Raw genomic sequence first — 21,386 nt, 5'->3', positions numbered from 1 at the left:
GCATGTATGCAGGGGGGGTGCCACGCTGACCAAAAAAAAAAAAAAAAAAAAAAAAAAAAACTCTGAGTACAGTCAAGCATTGAAAAAGAATCTTCGAACTCTGCAGGGTCCCTGGAGGCTTCAGAGGTCAGGTTCAAGCTTCTCCAAAGTCATTGCTGATCCTGCTCCTCCCAATGGGCCTTTTAGCATTCTCTCAGTTCCTCTCTAACCTGGATGGTTCCCAGGCGCCTCTATAGCATTGGGATCTTGTAGTCTGGTCTCATCTCTTCCCTGGTGCATAGTTTCTGGCCCTGGGCTGTGATTCTGGCGCCATGACTGTGCCAGTGCTACTGTCCTTGACTACCATCGGTCAGCCCTTTCCAAACATCACTCCCCTTCTCAGCACTGGCCCATAGCCATTCCTGGTCCTGCAGCCCTCTTCACTTGTTCTGTTCTTTCCTTCCTGAGGAGCCTGGAAGGAAAAGAGGAAACTCCAGTCTAATTTTTTCCTAATGGGAGCTCTGCTCTGGATGCTGCTGGCGGAGCAGGCAAGTCTGTGCAGTGCAATTGTTTGTGCAGGTGATTACACCTGCAAGAACATCTGCTACAGCAGGTCTGACTGCAACACTATTCAAATCCACACCCAGCATGCTTACCTCTCATGGGGGCCATAGTCTGTCCACCACCATGGAAGGAAACATCACTGCTTCTTCCCCTTCATGATATGTATCACCTGAAAGTTCATCTTCCAAATGTGGGAGCCCTTCACCATCTCGAGTATTTCTCTGGTGATTTCCAAACGTGGAACAACTGAGCTACTCAGAGAATAGAGACTTCTGTCCCCCTGCCACACTGAGCAACAGATATGTGCCATGAGGCACATCCAGATAGGATGGACCCACCCCCACTACTTTCCTCTTCTTTTTTCCTCCCCCACCTCATATTCATGTTGCCCCAATTCTTCTATTTTAACTGAGGCTTTTTACATGGCTGCTCTTTGCTTCTTTTAAGACTTCTGCATCCTAAAAATCCTTGCCCCCAGGCTGCCCTGGGTTGCAGGAGCCTTGCTTTTACAGGCACTTCTTGGGCTTATAAGCATCCAGCATTGTCCTCCAGCAAGGAGGAAGGTGATGGATGTGAACTTGAAGCTCCAGTAGTGGGTGGTTGAGGCTACAGGGAGTGGGTGGTCCTTCTCTGATGGCTCCTGGATACTCTGGGGGAACTGTTGGCAGGAGTGGAACTTACAGTATACAAACTGCACTCCCTGTGCTTCCCAGGCTGGGCTTTGGATTAGCATCTCAGAATTCAACCATACCAAACTCACCCCCTAAACCAGGAGATTGCTGTCCAGCTAGATTTGAACCTGTTCTCCTTTTCCTGGTAGTGGTCTTCCAAGCCCATAGAAGAGGTTGACCCTTCTGCCATTACAGAAACTCTGGGAGCTGGGGCTTTAGAGGAGCATAGTGGTGGGAATCTAAGCAATGCAGGTGACATGCAGCCCCATGTGCCAAACATCAGGGAGCCCTCGGTCCTCCTGGGACCCTGGCTCCATCTGGGGAAGATGAGGGGCCAGGTGCTGGCACTGCCCCAGTCCCCGTGGGTGCCCAGAGCCACACCCTGGGCTGTGCCGGGCTCCTCTTCAAGCCAAGCAGGCGGCAACCCTGCCATGTGTCACCACCCGGCGCAGAGGCTGGGGACATGGCTGCGCTGGCTCGGAGCGTCCTGGTGACAGGGTCCAACCGGGGCATCGGACTGGAGCTTGTGCGGCAGCTCGCCGCCAGCCCCCGGCCCCCCCAGCACATCTTTGCCACCTGCCGTGACCCCAAAGGCCCAAGAGGGAAGGTCAGTGTGGGCACAGGGAATGGGATGGTGCTGGGCCAGGTGGGCAGCAGGGATCCCCAGTCCCCGCAGCCCTGTTGGCTTGTTGGCCTGGCTGGGTATCCCAGGAGTGGGGCAGAAGTGCTCTGGGGTCTCATAACACCTCCAGATCACTAGATAAGGCAGTGCCCAATGTGGCTGGGTGGGATGTGGCTGCAAAGGCAGACATGTCTTCAGCACTCGCTCCTGGCCGTCCCAATGGCCAGCCAACCCCTTTTCTGTGCTGGAATCACTCAGGATGGGCGGCAGTTCCTAAGACCAGCAGCACCATTCTCCTGCTGACTGTGGGGTTGCTGCCCTACCCCATCCACTTGGAATGAGTCTGTGCTCTTTCCCCAAAGAAAGCAAAGCCACCCTAGTTCAGTGACCTGGGAGCAGGGGTGGGACACCTGACCATGCAGCTGGTGGCTTCTAACCTCCTCCCTTGCTCTCTCACTTTATTTCCAGGCCCTGCAAGAATTAGCTGCCCAGCACTCCAGCATCAAACTGGTCCAGCTAGGTATGGAGCAACCTTTCTCCTTGCACCCAACACAGCTTCCAGCTCTCTGCTGACTTTAGAGGTGGGAGCAGGGGCAGCTTTTGCAGGAAGCTCTAGCCCTGCCAGGTGGGGAGGGATGCATGCACACCTGAGCAAACTTCTCCCCCCAAATTAAGCTGTGCTCTGGCTGGAGCAGTCAAACTGGCTTCAGATGAGGCAGAGGTGGGTCTGGACACCTCAGCTGAGCAAGTTTCATGGGAAAGGCATGACGTCTCTTCCCAAAGATGCTAAATACAGTGCCCAGGTTTTGGGCTGGGACACATTGGTTCACAAAGTGAAGCAAGGCAGGGCACAGTAACTGCCTGGATGGTTCCTAAGTAAGAGGGTTGGTTTGGGATCTGCTTGGAGGTGGCCATGGTCAGCATTGCTTTCAGGTAAAAAAGAGAGGAAAAAATAGCTACAAATAGAAATGACACGTGGGAAATCTGCCCAGCCTGGTATCCCAGGCTCATGCTCTGACCCAGAGTCATGGGATGTCCACAGCCTGGACTGGGGTGATGTCCTCTTGGTTATTCCCTCCTTCTATGGATGTGGGCCAAACTCAGTGACCTTTTTCAGCAGCATTTGGGAGAAGCACAAGCCGCAAATGGAGCTAGACAGCATAGGGAGAACAGCCAGGCTGGCATTTGGAGTTGGCACAGTTGGAGTATTCACAGGAAAGAAGCTTCCAGGCTTCTGGACAGGGGCTCACTGGGGAGCACAGTGTTTGGGTGAAGAGTGGGGAGATAAGGAGCACCAGGCTGAGAATATGTCTCCAGGAACAGAGATTTCCTGTGTTTCCCCATGTCAGAGAGAGTGGAGGATGCTTTTATAATTGAAGAATCAAAAGAACATCCAAATCCAAAATAAATATTTTGGGAAAGTGCCTGCACTAGTATTTCCATTGCTGTAATAAGTGAGGTGGGAAGCAGCCAGAGCTTCTAAATACTTGTATTTCATTGGAGTCAATAATAAGAAAACTGAATCAAGGTTATGCCATATCAGTACCTACCTATCTACCTACCTATTTATTTGTTTAAAAGTACCTGAAAAGTTCAAGTAACTTCACTTCAAGTTCAGTTTCCTTTAATATTTATTAGAAAATAAGACATTCTTGAATTCAGGCTTTACTACAAAGAGGTAGCAAATTTCTCTTTTGCTGTTAAGTAGATTTTTAAAGTAAAACACCTTCTCTGTAATAAAAAATACATGATCTGTGAGCCCCAACTGGCAGTACCTGATGAAAGTACCTGGTAAGAGCATGGCCAACATAAAAGAGACATCTCAAGGGTCTGGTCACTACATGAACAATTTTTACTAAAATCATACATCCCAAGCCCCAGACTGTCAATAAATTTCCAAAGTAAGCTTAAAAGCTCTTAAACATCTTCAGCAACAAGATTTTTTTTTTAAGAGAAGCTGTTTCAAGCTCTCTTGCCCCATAATAAGGAAGAGTTTTCTTCAAACCAGTAACAGGCATGGATTTTCAGGAAAAAAAATTTAAAAATCCTCAAAAATGTGTAAGATCTGTCACTTCATTCTCTCTCTTTCTTTTTCACCCTTACTTCTTCCAGGGAGACAAGAGTTTGTTATTGCAGCAAATTTGGGGGTTAAGGACTAAAAATGTGTTGGTCCAACATGCCTTGGAGCAATAACTCAGCTAATCCAAACAGAGCTGTTAATCATTCACCAGGTGACCAAAAGATCCTTCACATGTGGTGGAATAACAGAACCTTGAACTTCATCCCATTGTTATCCAAAAAAGTAACTCCAAAGCACTCTGTGATTTGTCCTGTAACTGGACATGCAATATCCTTTCAAATCCCAAGGCTCCTTCCTCTCACAGCAGCCCCACAGCAGATTATTCCATGGCATTCCCCTCAAATGTTTTCAGGACACTTCTACAAAGGTCTATCTCAAGGTAGCAAAAAGTCCCACGCCCCTCACATACTTGCTTACCACCATGAGGACATCAGGCTAGTTAAAAATGCCAGGAAAATGCATTATTTTTCTGCCCATCAGTGTACAAAATCTTCTAAGAAAGAAATCTTCAGGCTTGGAAACCTTTGCTAAGTCACTCTTTTCTAAGCATGAAAACAGAAACACAGCTCAGGGGTCAGAGTGTTGCCAAAAATAAGTAATCTAGCCCTGCAATCCCCCACTCCCAGGAGGCTCATCACATTGGCATCTGCAAAAAACAGGCACAGAAATGTGCATGGGAACAAGGGCACACTCCAACCTGCCCATACATGTGAATATTCATGGTTTTAAGGACTCTGTGGTATACCTGAAGTATTAAAAGGCAATATATAAAGTTTAATATTGGCCTAACCAGCCCATTTCACATTCTGAGGGTATTTAGATGACTCTTTCAAACAAACAAACTACGGCCACTTCAGTTGGTGAGTATCCAGGACAGGATGTAAATCTTAACAAGAAACCCTGACAGCTGGACACAAACTTAAAAAATCACCTCTTTTATTGCCTAAATGAGAAAAATCCTTCCATTAAAGCATGGCAGAATTTCAAAAGCTATACCAAAATTTAAGCAAAGAGGAAGCTTAAATAGGATAAAAAGGATAAACTGGGGATGCTTATCCTTGTTAGCCCAATTTCAGTTATGCCTTGTTGCTTGAGAGGGGTTGTCCCCACATCTTGGTCAGTAGGGATAGGGTAGTTCAGATTCAGAGCCTGCAACCAAATACTGCAGGTTACATCCCAAATCTTTTATTACTTATACTCACCTCAGCTCATCTGTCAGCTCCAAAAGCTGTTACTCCAGCTTGTGGGTAACAGCATGAAGCAAAAAACAGCTCCCTGTGGAAATAAACCTGGGAGACTCAGTGTGCAAGGAGACTCACTTGTATGATCATAAATTCTTTGAATATAGAAAGCAAATACAGACAAGTTTTTCCTAGCAGTAGCCCCCACATGACCCAAAATGAGTTGAAATAAGATTTCATTCAGCTGAGGCTGCAAAACCAAGAGGTGAGGACAAACTGCTGCTCATTCCAATGTGCTTAATCTGCTAAACCTGCTGCATCCTTTCTGGACAAGAAGTGCTCATTCCACCTACAGCACAATTTCCAGTGGGTGCTGTGTGACTCATCAGAGCTATCCTTCACTTTGCTTTTTCCCTGGCAGACACAGTGAATCTGCTCAGCATCCAAGGGGCCATGCAGGTTGTGGGGTATCATCTGAAGGACCAGGGCTTGAACCTGCTCATCAACAATGCAGGCATCAGCTCCCACGCCACACTGCACTCTCTGGACTCGCAGGAGATGCTCGATGTGTTTGCCACCAACGTGGCTGGCCCACTCCAGGTTGTCAAGGTATGTCTGGACCTTTCAGTGTTCTCCTGCTTGGGAAGATGTTCCTCGATGGGAATAAGGTCACCTGCATGGATCTCACCTGCCTACTGAGGAGCTCAGCAGCTTAGCCCAGCCCAGCATCCCCTGTGCTTAGTCCTCCCTCACCTGGAATGCCTGCCTGCACCAGGCTCACTGTGCCAGCTCACTCCTTTCCTGGGGAGGGAAAAGGCTGGAGCCTGGCACCTCATTGGGGCATCTTCCCCATCCCCCACACTTCTACCAGGAGTGTTTGTCCAGCTGCTTGTCCACAGTCTGTGACAGAGCCCTCTGGGATGGTCCTCAAATTTGGGTTCTGTTGCATTTTAATGGAGCATTGGTGTCTTTGCATCAGGAATTTCTGCCGCTCCTGGTGCAGGCGGCCAAGGGCACGGGGAAGGAGGGTCTGAGCTGCAGCAGGGCCGCTGTCATCAACATCTCCACCAAACTGGGCTCCATTGGGCTGTGCCTCAGGGTGCCAGAGGCCCCCATGTACCCGTACCGGGCCAGCAAGGTGAGGTGCCAGGGGATGTGCTGGAGATGCTGTCCCAGGCACGGTGCCCATGGAGGGGAGGGAGCCCATGGGTCACCCCCTGCCCCAGCCACTCACCCCCTGCCTGCTTCTCCCAGCTGGAAGCACAGAGACCAGGAAAGCAGCAGCCAGGACTGAGCCTTTCCAGCAGGTCATGCTGATGCTTTATCCCAGGACCAAGTCCCATTTCCCATCTCCACAGACATTTTCTGCCTGGGAAATGTCTCCTCTCCTGCCCACCCACCCTCTGGGTTGTGCTGGCAGGGCTGTGCCTCTTCCAGGCTGCCCAGAACATGGTGACAAGGTGCTTGGCTGCAGAACTCCAGGACAAGGGGATCTTGTGCATGGCCATCCATCCTGGCTGGGTGAAGACTGACATGGGCACAGAGGAGGTACTGGGCTGTGCAGGGGAGGGTCAGCAGGACCCCCACTGAATCCCCATATCTTAGGGAGGGTAGGGGCACTTGGGGGATCTTTTGTGATGCTGTGGGCTGCCAGGACCATCTTCTAGAGCAGGCAGGGAGCAGGCAGCAAGCTGCAATATACTGAGTACATGGGATAGCCAGCCCTGTCTCCTCAACCCAGTCTGGAGAATAGAGGTGTGGCAGTAAGGAAAAATATCCCCATGAGCAGCATGGATGCTGCTCCCGGGCATGCACCCTCCCCAAGAGCTGCTCTCTGTTACAGCCCATTGTCCTTTTCTGCAGGCACCACTGACAGTGGAGCAGAGTGTGAGGGGCATCCTGACAGTGCTGGCCAGCCTCTCGCAGGACACCTCTGGAGCTTTCCTCGACTGGGAAGGGAACAGCCTGCCTTGGTGATGGACAAATGGACGGCACCTCCTGCCCCTGCTGCAGCCTCTGCTTGCTGGCTCACCACTCTGCATGGTCACCCCGGCTTACCCTCAGCTCTCCCCACACTGCCAGGAGAGGGAATCGGCTTGGGAAACAGCCTCTCATTCCTTTCCCACGCCATGTGTTCTCTGTGTTCCCTGTGTACCCCCCACCTCTGTAAACTCTGGCAGCCGATGTCTCTCTGCTCTCTGTCCACACCCAGCCTCAAGGGTCCCTGTGCTCTGCCCGAGCGCTGTGTGTCCCTCTGTCCCACCTGTGACCAGGCATCCCCCAGCTGAGGGAGGGGACAGCTGGTCCCTGTGACCCCCAGCCCCTCAGGCAGCTCAACCTGGGCAGGGGAAAGCCAGTCCTGCAGGGGCTTGGAAGGCCTCTCTCCTTTCAGGAGAGGGGCCTGGCTCCAGCTTCTCCAGTGTCTCCTGGAGGAGAGGTCTCCAGAGGGCAGTCACAGTGCCATGGGACACTCATGGGGATGCCCCTTACAGCTGTAAGTCGAGGGCAGCTGTGAGCACCACTGCATCCTGGGATGAAGAGTGGGATATCTTGGGAAGAGGCCATCTCATGAGCTGGCAATACTCAACAGAGCTGTAAGCACTCGGCAGGAATTTATTGAGGGTATGGGAACCATGGGAGCAGTGGCACAGGGTGTCTTCTGGCTGTCAGGACCCTGAAGTGGTGTCTCACCAGGGTATGACCTTCCCTTCCCAGTCCAGGAAGGCACCGGTCTCCTTCTCAGACAGGGAGGAGAGGACCTTCAGCATCCCTTGCACGCTGTCATCCACTGTCGTGGGGGGCTGTGGGGCACAGGGGGAGATGCAGCCCATGCCCAAGGCCTGGCTGAGGGCCCTGGAGCAGCTGGAGCCAGGGCAAAGAGCCGATCCACGGCAAAGGGGAAGCTGACAAGCCCAAGGGAAGGGACTGAGACTGGAACTGAGGGGTTGGGGACACCCAGCACCCAGGACCAGGACAGGGGAAGCTGCCCCAGCAGCGACTGGGCAGGCAGGGGACCCATTGACAGAGGCTCAGGACAGCAACTCCCACACAGGGGAAATCAGCACAGGAGCTCTGATGGCCCCGCCTCAGGGGAATTCCTACCGTGTGTCCAGCAGAGCTGCCCATGTCAGTTTGCACCCAGCCGGGGTGGAGAGCGACGCAGAGGATGCCGTGCTCCTTGTACGCCAGGGACTGGCACTTGCTCAGCATGTTCAGAGCAGCCTGTGGGGACACAGGGAGGGGATGGCGGTGGGAGGGGAAGGGAGGCTGCAAAGGGATCCAAAGCTGGATAGGGGAAGCAGAAGTGTGACTGTACCTTGCTGCAGCGGTAGGAGGTGACTTGCATCAGCTCCCAACCGAACAAAGAAGCGATGGAGCCGCCAATGCTAGACATATTGACGATGGCAGCCTTGCTGCAGCTCAGCCCTGAGCCTGGGCTCCCCTGGGCAGCCTTCTTCAGCAAGGGCAAAAACGCCTGGGTGGAGAGAGAGGGGCAGGAGTACACACAGACAGGGCACAGGGCAGGGGAGAAGCCCCTTCCACAGGCAGAACATTGACACCAGCACTGGGGCATCCTCCCTCCTCTTCCCTGCCAGGCTCCAGTTCCCGAGCTCCAGTCCATGGCTCCATGAGCTGTTTATCAACTGAGAGCCCACAGGTAACCAGAGTGGAGGCAGGATCCCCTGCCACCAGCCCTTCATGTTCCCCCAGGACAGCCCAGCTCGGGTGAGGGTCTCACCTGGCCCACCAGCAGGGGCCCGATTGTGTTGGTGGTGTAAATCTCTCTCATGTCCTCCAGTGTCTCAGTATCAAGTGTGTTCAGCTTCACAATTCCAGCATTGTTGATGAGGAGGTTGAGCCCAGAGCCCCCCAGGTGCTCCGCAACCTTGGCTGCAGCTGCCTTGATGCTGGTGGGGTCAGAGACCTCTGCAGAGCCGACACAGGGCAGGTCAGAGCCCGTGTCCCCATGGTGGAGTCCCCTCTGTTTCCCCAGAGGGGGCAGTGCCCAATGGCCCTGCAGGCACCAGCCCTCTGGCACAGCTCCCTCCCAGCACAGGGCTCCCAGGGTGTGCCCAGCCTGGGCACTCGCCAGAGGAACTGGGACAAAGGGTCCCCACCTCGGGGCACCTACCGAGCGGGATGATGATGACGTTGGGGTGCTTGGAAGCCAAATTCCGTAACTCCTGAAAGAGAGGGCACTGTGTAGGCATGGAGGGGATGTGCATAGGCTCAGCCTTTCCCAGGCAAAGCCCATGCCACTCCATCTCTGTCCCTGCACCACTTTGTGTCCAACACCTGCTCGAGCTGCCACACCACACTGTGCCTTCTATAAATGCTATTCTTCCCTCCACATATCCCATGCAAAACTGGTCCTGTGGTGCTCCAAGCCAGCTGACCTGTGCTGCAGGTGCCTGACTGTAGCTCCAGCCCCTTATAAACACCATTCCTGATCCAGTCTCCCCCTGCCCAGTCTCACCTGTGCTCTCTGTCCCTTGGGGTCCCGACAGGTTGCAAAGATCCACTGTGGTGGTTTTGGCATCCTCAGGAAATGCTGGACGAGCCCCAGGCCGATGCCTCGGTTGGCCCCAGTCACCAGAAGGGAGCGGACGTGGAGCCCTGCCATGCTGCTCTGCCTGTGGCTGTACTGCTCTCGCCTGGACTCTGCCTGTGCCTTTTGCTACTTGGTTATCTCGCATGTTCCCATGAGGACTTGCATCAGCTCGTGGCTCTCAGCAATTCTCTGCCTGCACCTCAATCTCTTGGCTCTGGTCCATACCCATGATCCACTTTTCCTGGTGGCTGTGGAATGATGCAAAGGGAGCCAAGTGTCCTGCCTAGGCAGGGAATGCCCTGAGCTAGGTGTCTGGAGTGCTGCTTTATGTACTTTCCCTGCTCTACCAAACCTGAGGCTTTTGGTTTTCAGGGCCAGCACTATCCCTGTCCTTGCACCGTGACACTCTCACCACCTCCCTCCCTCTTGGGATCCCAGGACTGTCCCTCCCCTCACCCAAGGTCAGGCAGGCGAGGCTGGACACGCTGACTCTGCATAGTGCAGTTTGTTGGCCTTAGTTTCTGCAATGCCAAAGCCAGGGCAGGGGATGGAGCAGTCAGGACAGGCAAATGTCCCTTGAGGACTTGAGGACAGAGCAGCCAGGACAGACAAGTGTTCCTTGGCCACAAGAACAGACTGAGAAACCTAGAAACCCTCCAGGACCACTGGGAAAAACACTCCAGGGCTGACCAGAGTGACCCCTTTCCTCAGAGTCTGCTCTAACAGCACCTGTAATATTTAAGTGTGATAGAAGGATAATCCCTGCCCCATCCCTGGAAGTGTTCATGGACAGGCTGCATGGGCTTATGAGCAACCGGGTCTAGTGTAAGGTGTCCCTGCTTGTGCAGGGGGGTTGGAACTACAGTCTTTAATGTCCCTTCCAGCCCAAACTATGAGTCTGTGATCCTGCGATAAAATCCAGTTTTGCCCCTGGGTGTGACTTTGGTGTGTCTGGGAGCCAGGCCTGTGCCCAAGCACATGCACTGCAGGTGAACATCCAGCCCCAGGGTGGTCCAGGTACTCCCCAGCTCTTTCCTGCAGTAGAGACTGAACCAGTTGATGGACTGAACTCCCAGGGAAGCATCTGACTGGTGGATTCAGGAGCTTCGGGACGGGCCTGAGGATCACCAAACCATAGAATCATCCCCCAGGAGCTCCTGTTGCACCTAAAGTCAATGAACAACAATGTGCATGTTTCCATGTGTCCCCACACTGCAGGGAGGAGCTGGGTGTCCTATGGATGATGGATGGATTGAACTTGGTGGTCTTAGGGGTCTTTTCCAATCTAAATGATTCTCTGATTCTATGATCCCATGGCCTCCCCAGCTGGTTCCTGCTGCAGCATCACCCAAACTGCACAGACCATTTGCAACAGTGGAATGTACACATTTAGGAGAGTTCAGAGATATTGTGTAGATAGTTTAAAGTAATTAATAACGACTTATACAGGATGTGATTGAGCAGGACTAGGGGGCATAAGCTTGTGGAACCTCTCCTGCTCCAGCTGGAGATGCTGCTCCAAGGATCTTTGCAACTGGACAGTGATGAGCTGTCATGTTCAGGAGATCTGATCCTCCATCCAAATGCAACCTTTCCAAATAAATCAGCTTTAGTCTGTAAGAGCAAACCTTGCTGCCTACTCTTCTATGTGTGGTGACTTGACTCTGGCTGGATGCCCAGCATCCACCAAAGCCACTCTATCACTTCCCTCTACAACTAGACAGGGGAGAGAAAAAGTATAACAAAGGTTCATGGGTTGAGATAAGGTCCAGGAGAGATCACTCACCAAATACCATCACAGGCAAAACAGACTCAAACTGGGGGTATTAACTGAATTTGTTACTAACAAAGTCAGAGCAGGATAATGAGAAGTAAGATAAATCTTAAAAACACCTTCTCTCCACCACTCCCTTCTTCCCAGATCTACCTCCTCCTGCACAGCAGTGCAGGGAGGCAGGGAATGGGGGTTATAGCCAGTTCGTCACGTGTGCCCTGCTGCTACTCAGGAAGAAGAGTTGGAGTCCTTCCCCTGCTCCAGCATGGGGGCCCTCCCATGGGAGACAGATCTCCATGAACTCCTCCAACGTGAATCCATCTCATGGGTAAAAGTCTCCACAAACTGCTGCAACATGGATCACTCTTCCTTGGGGTGCAGTCCTTCAGGCACAGCTTGCTTCAGCTTGGGTCCTCCACAGGATCACAAGTTCTACCAGAAAGCCTGCCTCAGCCTGGGCTCCTCTCTCCATGAGACTGCAGGTTCCTGCCAGGACCCTGCTCCAGCATGGGATTCCCACAGGTTCACTGCCTCTTCTCAGGTATCCAACTGCTCCTGCATGGGCTCCTCCAGGGGCTGCAGGTAGATCTCTGCATTTCCACGCTCTCCATGGGCTTCAGGGGCACAGCTGCCTCACCATGATCTGCACCATGGGCTGCAAGAGAATCTCAGCTCCAGTGCCTGGAGCACCTCTTCCCCCTCCTTCTGCACTGACCTTGGTGTCTGCAGAGCTATTCCCCTCACATATTCTCAATCCACTCTTCCCTGGCTGCAATTACATCTGCACAATAACTTTTTTGTTATCTTCTTGAATACATTGAATATCACAGAAGCGTTACCACTGTGGCTGAAGGGTTTGGCCTCTGCCAGAAAAATGTCCTTTGTCCATCCTGGAGCTGTCTGGCACTGGCTCTGCTGGACATGGAGGAGGCTCCTGGCAGCTTCCCACAGAAGCTACCCCTGAAGACTTCCCCCCTCTCCCCCCAATACCTGGCCATGCAAACAAATATAGTGTGACAGTTATATCCATCTTGCCATGCCATTTCAATGCCCTCAGCGTCAGTCCACTGATGGAACACAGCCTCTGGCACAGGGATGAAAAGGCACTGACTGCCCCAACTCATAACTGAACTGGGTGAGGGGAGGAATTTGCTATCCCTTCAGCCAGAACATTTCTCAGGTTGCTTGACAGGTTTGACCAAGTGGCTTTAATACCTTGAGATGAGACAAAGGATGGGCAAGGCTGTTGTGGCAGGATGCATCTTTCCATGGGCAACCATCTGGGGAGACCCTAGGATTACCTGGAGCTGGAGCCAAAACTAAAAGACAATAAAAACAAGGTAGAGCTCCAGAGATGGTTTGGCATCATGTGCGAACCACTGAATATCAAACTGTACTAGAGAGTTGGCCAAAACATGGGGAATCCTGGAATGACTGGGGTTGGAAAGGACCTGATATTCCAACACCCCGCCGTGGGCAGGGTCACCTTCCCTTAACTCAGAGCCCCGTCCAACCTGCCCTTGAACATTTCCAGGGATGGGGCAGCCTCAGCTTCTGTGGGCAACCTGTGCCAGTGACTCATCCCACTATCAGGGAAGAATTTCCTCCTCGCATCTAATCTAAACCTGCCCTTTCTTCAGTTTGAAGCCATTCCCCCTTATTTTATCACTCCACGGCATTTTCCAAAGGCCCTCTCTAGCTCTCCTGTAACCCCTTTAGGTACTGGAAATGCCTCCAAGATCTCCGCATATCCTTCTCTTCTAGAAAAGGACGCGTATACCCAGGAAAAGCGCCGGAGCTGGGCACAGGGCTAGGGCGGGGATAAGGATGGGGACTGGGGCGAGATGAACCCTGGGGTGGGGATGGGGAGGGCCGGGAGCCGGGCCCGACCCCCGCGCCGGCGGCGCCGGGCCCGGCCGGACCCCTCCGCCCGCCCCGCCCCGGAACTGCCATCCCCGCTTCCTGTTCCGGGCCCCGCGGCCATGGCGGCGGCCGCTGCTCCGCCGAGCGGGGCGAGCCCGGGGCTGGCGGCGGGGGAGCGGTGAGGGGGGCCGGGAGGGGGGTCAGCCCTGCCTGCCCTGCCTGCCCTCAGCGCCTGGCCCAGCCTCCGCCTGTCCTCATCCCCCGCCTGCCCTCGGCCGCCGCCTCTCCCAGTCCCGCCTGGTCCAGCCTCCGCCTGCCCTCATCCCCTGCATGTCCCCATCCCCTGCACGTCCTCATCCCCTGCACGTCCTCAGCCCCTGCCTGTCCTCATCCCCCGCCTGCCCTCATCCCCCGCCTGCCCTCATCCCCCGCCTGCCCTCATCCCCCCGCCTGCCCTCATCCCCCCGCCTGCCCTCATCCCCCCGCCTGCCCTCATCCCCTGCATGTCCTCATCCCCCGCCTGCCCTCGGCCGCCGCCTCTCCCAGTCCCGCCTGGTCCAGCCTCCGCCTGCCCTCATCCCCTGCATGTCCCCATCCCCTGCACGTCCTCATCCCCTGCCTGCCCTCATCCCCCGCCTGCCCTCATCCCCCGCCTGCCCTCATCCCCCCGCCTGCCCTCATCCCCTGCCTGCCCTCATCCCCTGCATGTCCTCAGCCGCCGCCTGGTCCAGCCTCCACCTGCCCTCATTCCCTGCATGTCCTCTGCCTCTTCCTGTCCCCAACTGCGTCTGTCCCAGCTCCGCGTGTCCCCAACCCCTGCCTGTCCCCAGTTCTTCTCCCTTTCACATTTCAGACAGTTACAGTTAAGACTTGGTCCCAGGAAAATAGTTATTGGGTGTTAATAAACAATATGGAAAGAGGTAGAAATAAATGTCCTGTCCTGCAGAAGGCCGGACATACTCCAGAGCTGCAAGTGTGCCCCTCCACTGTCCGAGCAGGATGCAGCACGACCTGTGTGCCCCCAGCAGCGTGGCTTCCACAGCACAATGCCCTTGGGATGGGTCCTTGCAGAGAAGTGGGTGCACTTGGGTGGATTTGAGTAATCTCCTGGGTTTGTGGCTGTGCTTGGGGTGCAAAACCCTTCCCAGGGTGATGGAGCACTGCATATGACTTAGTGTCTTGTCTCTTCTCACGTAGTCTTGTATGTGTGGACAAGAATGTGGCTTCTCCCAAACTCTACGTCTTGGAGCCATGGATTGCTGACCTCTTGGTGAATTATGAGCAACTGGAAGAGCGTGAGAACTTCCTGGCTGGGCAGGTGGTACGGGTAGGTACCCAGAGGGACTGTTCCAAAGTGCTCCAACAGCCTTTGAAATCTAAACTCTGGGAAGTGCACAGTGGTTCCCAGTTTGGTGGCTGTGGATGTGCAACTCTTCCTCAACGTATCTGATTTTAACTTTCTTTTGAGCAGGAAAAGCTTGGTGTTGTGACCACCTCCCTGTGAAACTTGTTCTAGGTCTATGAGTAAGAGTTCTTTTTTTCCCTTCTCCAATCTCTTGACAGGTTTTGAGTGACTCAGCTGCTGCTGGCCAGCCTGGGGTCCTCCAGGATGCTGTGGTGCAGGTCTCTGATGGATCCTGCTACATCCGTGTGGTCATTACATCTGAAGCTCTGCAGGCAGAGGAAAAGTGGGTTGCACCGTGACTTGGCATGGCTGGGACAGCAGTTCTCCACAGCTGCTGTGAGGAGCTGGGGCTCCTGCCTGGTGTTGTTTCAGGTTGTGTTAAGCTATAACAACCTCAGGGTGGGAAGTTGGTGTGAAAGAGCTGCTAAGAGAAGAGAGCTGGAATGCCCTTGCTCCTGTGTCTTCTGGTTGGGATGGGCAGGGATCCATGGCAGAAGCTGTGATGCCATTAGAAAGGGCTGTAGAGCCCTTGGGTTTTGTGGAAGAAGCCAGAGTATTAACTATGGTAGTCTGGGCTGCTCCTTCAGTACTTTTTTCCATTTCCCTATTTGGACACCCTTAAACTGTTGGAGTGCTGGTAGCAGAGCCATGGATAAGCAGCAGGAAGAAGCTGCTCTTAGGCAGGAATTACTGAGGAATAAAGAACCCTTGGCGCCTGCTGCTCATGCTGAGACATGTTCCAGAGTGCCCTGATGTGGTTGGCAGAGCTCTTTTGGGAGCCCCACTGTGTGTCAGGGGGGTTCTGGCTCCGTTCTTCAAGGCATTCCTGCTCTGCTCCTTTTCCAGTGCCCACCTGCAGCTCAGGCTCTCCAGCCTTAATTGCAGAATTATCGTCCTGCAGAAGTACACGGTGTGTTTTCAGGACGAGGCCAGGCTGGTAAGTGCTCTGAGGAGTGGAAGCAGCCTGTTCAGTTTCCTTGCTGTGCTTCCTACACTCTTGCCTGCCTCCAGCTGCTCTCAGGAGCTGAAGGCAGGTGATGGGTGGCCTTTCATTTTCATCTGCAGCTCCTGTGGGGTCTGTGGCAGCTGACCTGAGTAGGGATGAGCCCTCGCTGGGGATGGAGTGCATCTTCCCCAGGGTCACCTGCCTGTCACCGCTGCCTGTTGGGCAGCTGCAGAAGGCCTGCATGGTCTGGTGGCAGAGCAGTGCACTGTCCCCTTGCTGGGGTTCAGAGGTGTCCCCACAGACTCCCCTGGGCTGGCCCACCCTGGCGTGTGGCTCCTGCAGAGGCATAAGCTGACACAGGAGGATACAAACTCCCCTTTGAAGGGGGGTTGTCCTTTTTTGAGGGGACCTTCTGTTGGACTGGAGGGTTGGTGGCAGAGCTGGAGTGTGTGTGGGAGTGCTGGCTGGCCCCAGGGGAGGCAGGGGCAGAGGTGGGACTCAGAGGTGCCTTACAGGCTCTGTTCTCCCCACAGGAGGACTGCGAGTTTTACCTCACGGCCCAGCAGTTCATCGTGCTGCCCATGCAGAGGCAGAGGATGGAATCATCGGATGGGTATGGCCCATGGGATGGGTGGGTGGAGGCTGTGCTCAGGGGGACTTCATCTTCCCCACAGCAGCACTGACCCTGGGAGTCCTGATGTGACCTGCTTGTGGCAATCCCTTTTGAAAAAGGGATTGTCTCCAAGGCAAGGGAGAAGGGAGATGAGGATTTGGAGGGAATCAGTAACTGGCTTCTCTCTTGCTGCAGGAACCAGGACCCCTCTGTGTTGAAGAAGATAAAGGAGCTCTGGCAGTAAGTATGGGGCTGTGGGATGTATCCAGTCACCTTGATGAGAGCGTGCAACCTCAGACTGGGGTTAGAACAGACTGACAAGGGCTGGCACAGGTTGTGGCAGCTCCTGGTTAACCTGTGTGACTCCTTGTTCTGGAATATGACAGAGTTGAGTAGACCATGAAAAATGAAATTTTGGGGCACGTTGCCAGCCTCTTCCTCTGAGCTGGGAGGAAACACCTGTTGGGAGCTTGTTCCTGCCAGTGGTGGGCAGCACAGCTGCGTGGGTGAGCCCTGCACAGCTCATTCTTCATCCTTGGAGATCCAATACTGGAGATCCTCAGGGCCTTCCATCAGTCCATCTCCAGGGGTGAGGCTCCCTGATGGCTATTCCTAGCATACTGAGCAATTGGCCAGTGGCCAGATCAGCACCCAGTGAGGGATCCACTACTTTCACAAGCTGCTGCTTCCAATCCAGGGTGCTTGATCTGTGACCAAGAGCTGTGTGTGTCCCAGCACTAACCTGGCTTTGTATTCTTGGTCATTACAGGAGGAATCTTGCTGTGAGGAATGCTCCCAGCTCAGGTAAAGGGTTGTGGGGGGCGTGCAATGCTCTGACTGCATGGGGGTGCCCTGGTTTTCCTCAGCTTGGTCCATGTTATGCAGAGGTAGCACAAACCTGGTCAGATCTCAAAAGCATATGTTGCTAAGCCCAAAGTAGGAAGAGAGAGTGCTGACAGCTAAAGCAGAGTGGGACATTGCATGCCTGTGCTCATGCTGCTGGTCCAGGATGTGTGAAGAAAGGAAAGATAGTTTCTAGAAGCAAAGGAAATGCTGAATTTTAGGTGTTCCCACAGGTTTCAGTGTCATGACAGTCACCAAGTCATGCAGCAGGGTAAAAATATTAGCAAGTGAGGCTTGCCTGAGTTCAGCTGTCTCCTCCATTGATGTCTCTGTGTTCTTGCTCCAGAGCCCTCTGTCTCTCAGCTGATTGATGCCATTGGACAGAACCAGCTGGAGATTCTGAAGGAAAATGCGGAGGAATGCTTGGATTTATGGAAATCAAAGGAGAAGCCAGCAGCAGTGGAGGACAAGGTTCCCATCACCCAGTGGGAGGCAGAGCGCAAGAAGGAGGTCAGTCTGTCTGCTGGGACCAGCTGAGACAGGGCTGTGACAGTTTGGGGTCCTCTGGTGGGTGGGAGAAGGAAGGGGTAGGACAGTGGGCAGAGCTGGAGGTTTGCTGGGGAGGGAGATGGTGGTGGATTGACAGGTACAGTTGGGGTCTTGCATCTGGAGAGGGATTGCCCAGCAAAAACCCTGTCATGTGTCTCATTTCAGCAGGGTGAGGACATTTTCATGGTCCCAGTCAGTGCCCTGGTGATCCCTCCTGAGGAGGAGGCAGTTGTTTGTGATTCTTCAGAGGCAGCATCTGCAGGGTACACAGGTAGGCAGTGCAGCACACAGGCATGTGAAATGAGGGGCTCTTAGGGTGGGGAGAAGACTTCCTTTGTTCTGGGTGTGCCTCATGCTGGAGATAGGACCAACAGTGCCTGTTTCATTGCAGATACAAGCCAAGCAGCTCCTGGAAAGAGTAGTGATGACAGGACAGTGCCAGGAGACCCGAGTGTTATATCCCAAACCAGCTGTGAGTGGCAGGATCTCCAGATCCTAGAATGATTTGTCTTGAAATGGACCTTAAATACTATCTAGCCCCAGTCCCTGCCATGAGCAGGGACACATTCCACTAGACCAGATTGCTTCAAGCCCTGTCCAACTTTCAAGCATGAGCCAGCCACAGCTTCACTGGGCAACCTGTGCCAGGGCCCCCCCACCCTCACAGGGAAGAATTTCTTACAAATATCTAATCTCACCTGCCCTCTGTAAGTGTGAAGCCATTCCTCTTTGTTCTGGTGCTCCTTGGCCTTGTCTGAAGTCCTTCTCCAGCCTTTTTGGAGCCTCTTTAGATACTGGAAGGTTCTCTAAGGTCTCCCTGGAGCTTTCTATTCTCCAAGCTGAATAACCCCACTCTCTCAGCCTGTCTCCATAGCAGAGGTGCTCCAGCCCTTGGATCGTCCTCATGGCCTTCTATGAACGCTCCAGATCCCATCCAGCCTTTAGTTTCCTCTACAGTTGGCTCAGCCCATCTCCTTGGATTGAGTGGAGGAGGTACTGGTGTGGCCAGGTCTTGGAGAGACCTTGAACAGGAAGGGAATGGTCCCAATCCTCCAGCTTCTTGAAGCTGCAGCTTTGGTTGATTGTACTGGGAGCAGAAGAATTCATTTTGGTGCATTGACTGAGCATGAGTCTCCTGCCCTGGTATGGGCTCCTTACTGGCTCTGGCTCAGCAGCAGAATGGGTTTGTGTCACCTTACTTGGCTTGCTGTCACCAAGCTTTGCTGCAGAATTACCTGCAGAAGCTCCAGGTAGAGGAGCTGAAGGAAGGAACTGGATAGTGCAGGGTGCAGGAGAAGGCCTTCTTCATACCTGCCTGCTCTCTGGGCAGAGTCTGCCTCTCCACTGCCTGCTGTATGAGATCTTGGAAAGGGTCTCCCTGGAAAAGGAGAGACCCTTGGGCTGGAAAAGGCTGCAGAGCTCCCCTCAAGGATCGTGTCCCTCTGAGACCTTGTGCACAGGGGACCCACAGGGAATGGGCAGCCGCTTTCTTTGCCAAAATCAACCCTCCAGCTTCTTCATTGCAGGTGCTGCATCACCAACCTCATCAGATAGCTTGGATGGATCCCTGGACAACCCCTGGAATGCAATGCCCTCATTGTCTTTGACCCCAAGCTCTTCAGATGGTGAGTCCCCATGTCCCAGGGCATCCAGCCTGCCTTCCTGGCAGGAGACAGCTCCTCTCTTCTCAATGGGTGTAACTCACCCTGGATGCTGGCTTGATTTCTCCTGGCCATAAAGCAGTGCTGTGGTGTTCCCACAGCTCTGGACCTGCATCATTCCAGCCCTGACACCACCACCAGCCCCCTGCTCAAATTGACAATGTTTTTCCTCTTACTAGAGAAGAGCTTTCAACATGACCCTCCCCTGACCACCCAGAAAGATGTGGCTGCTGACAGCAACACCACCGACCTGCTGGAAGTGTGTAGCCAGGGCTCTCCTGAGGGCTTCTCCCAGGGAGAGCCAGTACAGACCTCCTCTCCCTCCCTGCTCCACTCCTACGGCAGAGCCGGTCTGGTGGAGATCAACACCAGTGAGGCAGCACCAGCTGCAGAGGCAGCCAGGGATGCCCTGTGTGCTGATCAAGGCCCACAGGGATCCAGGGGCTCTCAGGCCACCCTGCCCACTCTTTCTCCAGTTTTTCCAGTCTTCCCCAGCAGCAGCTTGCAATCCCCGCCCGGCAGGATTCCTCGCAGGGAGCAGGCCTGCTCCAGTGGCACCGCTTCCTCTCCAGACGTGTTGAAGCCTGGACTGGCTCATGCCAGCACAAAGGGAGGAGAGACTGTGGGTGCCAAGAGGAAGCTGATGGAGGAAGATGAGCAGGCAGCAGCATCCCCCAGTGAGCAGCAGCAGCATTCCCCAGGCACCTCGAGGGGCAGGAGAAGAGGCACAGGCAAGAGACCAGTGCTCATGAGCGCACGGGGTGCAAAGCAGAGCAGAAAGGAGACACTGCTGCAGCATAGAAAGGAGCTTGAGGAGGCAGAGGAAGAGAAGGAGGAGGAAGAGCCAGCAGCCCCTGCAAGAGCTGGGCCCAGCTCCAGGCCGGAGCAGTGCAGAGCTCCGGAGCCGGTAAATATAAAGCAGCTGGTGAGGTCCCCTGAGGGCTGGGGGTGCCTGGGGAGACTCTCTGTGCCCACACCACTGGTGTCCATCCCCAGGATCTTGGCTCACCAGGCTCATGGGGGTGAGAAGTTGAGTGCAGGTGTCAGTGTAGATGGTGCAGGATCTGGGAACACTGGAGGAATCATGAGGGAATCATGTAATTACTTAGGCTGGAAAAGAGCCCATGAGATGGAAGTCCAACCGTTCCCCAGCTCTGCCAAGCCCACCACCAAACCATAGCCCCAACTGCCATATCCACAGGCCTTTAAATCCCTCCAGGGATGGTGAAGATGTGGTTTAGCCTGAGCTAAACAAATTGGATAGGAACAAACAATTGCTGGAGCATCTTCCTAGCAATCTGGGTAAAAGAAGATCAAAAGAGCAGAGGGAAAGACCTCAATCCTAGGTGTTTTCCTGGGGTTATTGTTCTCTCAGGCTGCATGGGGCAGCACTCTGGGTGCTGTGGCTGGAGCAGACCCATCTCACCTTCCCCTCTGCTTTTGTAGTTCATGGAGAGACCACCCCAGTACCAATATGAGGCACCAAGCCCTGAGCTCTGCCAGCAGGTACAATCTATCAGGTGAGTTCCATATCAGCCATGGACTTGTGGCTAGCCCTTGTTCCTGCAGTGAGACTCACATCCCTATAGTGAATCCCCAACCTCTGCCTTACCCCTTGTCACCAGCTGCCCCAGTGGTGTGTCCACAGCTGGGTTTCTTCTCACCCTGGCTCCTCCTGTCTGGTTTCTCAGGATCTCAAAGGCAATGCTGAAGTGGGCATGCTGGATACTGGCTGAGGAGGAGGAGGATTCCTGAGCCCAGCCCATCTTTCGTTCTTTTATTTCTTCAATGGGTCTGTTAAAACACGGGGAAGAGTGGTTGGAGGAGGGATGTAGGGACAGCAGAAGCTCTGTGCCCCAGAGGACTGCTGAGTGGACTGGCTCCAGGGGTGCTGGCACATGACCTGTTGAAAGCAAATACCCTCAGTGCTGAGAGGGGTGAGAAGCATTAATTCAGGAATGCTTATATGTGAGCCAGCATCCCTCTCCTACCTCTTCATCCTTTCCAAATGCCTTGTCCCACTTGCAAGTGGGGACAAAAGGTGACCCAGTGCCACCATAGCAGCAATGGCAGAGGCCGCACA

At 53.9% G+C, this 21,386-nt stretch overlaps 3 protein-coding genes across 9 annotated transcripts; 2 read left to right on the top strand and 1 right to left on the bottom strand.

The window, feature by feature from the left end:
* Positions 1-1,662: 1,662 nt before the first annotated feature.
* Positions 1,663-7,309, top strand: LOC136366311 (C-signal-like). Its single transcript, XM_066327296.1, has 6 exons — positions 1,663-1,821; positions 2,305-2,356; positions 5,519-5,706; positions 6,077-6,235; positions 6,535-6,645; positions 6,961-7,309. Exons 1-6 carry the CDS (start codon positions 1,678-1,680, stop codon positions 7,072-7,074), a joined length of 768 nt encoding a protein of 255 aa, XP_066183393.1. The 5' UTR covers positions 1,663-1,677; the 3' UTR covers positions 7,075-7,309.
* A 381-nt stretch (positions 7,310-7,690) lies between these two features.
* Positions 7,691-10,034, bottom strand: LOC136366555 (C-signal-like). Its single transcript, XM_066327696.1, has 6 exons — positions 9,575-10,034; positions 9,230-9,281; positions 8,837-9,024; positions 8,414-8,572; positions 8,200-8,319; positions 7,691-7,898 (listed from the first exon to the last, which is right to left on the bottom strand). The coding sequence occupies exons 1-6, from the start codon at positions 9,719-9,721 to the stop codon at positions 7,785-7,787; spliced, it is 780 nt and encodes a 259-aa protein (XP_066183793.1). The 5' UTR covers positions 9,722-10,034; the 3' UTR covers positions 7,691-7,784.
* Positions 10,035-13,391: 3,357 nt separating this feature from the next.
* ACD (ACD shelterin complex subunit and telomerase recruitment factor) lies at positions 13,392-21,312 on the top strand. 7 transcript variants are annotated; one of them, XM_066327689.1, is made up of 15 exons: positions 13,392-13,464; positions 14,484-14,613; positions 14,850-14,974; positions 15,538-15,628; positions 16,171-16,250; positions 16,446-16,490; positions 17,020-17,054; positions 17,440-17,603; positions 17,811-17,913; positions 18,034-18,114; positions 18,504-18,635; positions 19,169-19,267; positions 19,483-20,210; positions 20,750-20,823; positions 20,995-21,312. In XM_066327689.1, the coding sequence occupies exons 1-15, from the start codon at positions 13,406-13,408 to the stop codon at positions 21,056-21,058; spliced, it is 2,010 nt and encodes a 669-aa protein (XP_066183786.1). In that variant the 5' UTR covers positions 13,392-13,405; the 3' UTR covers positions 21,059-21,312. The 7 variants fall into 7 exon arrangements, with proteins under 7 accessions (XP_066183786.1, XP_066183785.1, XP_066183788.1 ...); XM_066327688.1 differs by having other exon boundaries at positions 17,808-17,913; XM_066327690.1 differs by lacking the exon at positions 13,392-13,464 and adding an exon at positions 14,070-14,361 and having other exon boundaries at positions 17,808-17,913.
* Positions 21,313-21,386: the final 74 nt, after the last annotated feature.

The sequence above is a fragment of the Sylvia atricapilla genome, chromosome 12 (genome assembly GCF_009819655.1).
Source record: "Sylvia atricapilla isolate bSylAtr1 chromosome 12, bSylAtr1.pri, whole genome shotgun sequence".
NCBI classification, from domain to species: Eukaryota; Metazoa; Chordata; class Aves; order Passeriformes; family Sylviidae; genus Sylvia; species Sylvia atricapilla.
The sequence above is the reverse complement of the archived record's forward strand: the minus strand, read 5'-3'. Positions and strand labels throughout refer to the sequence as shown.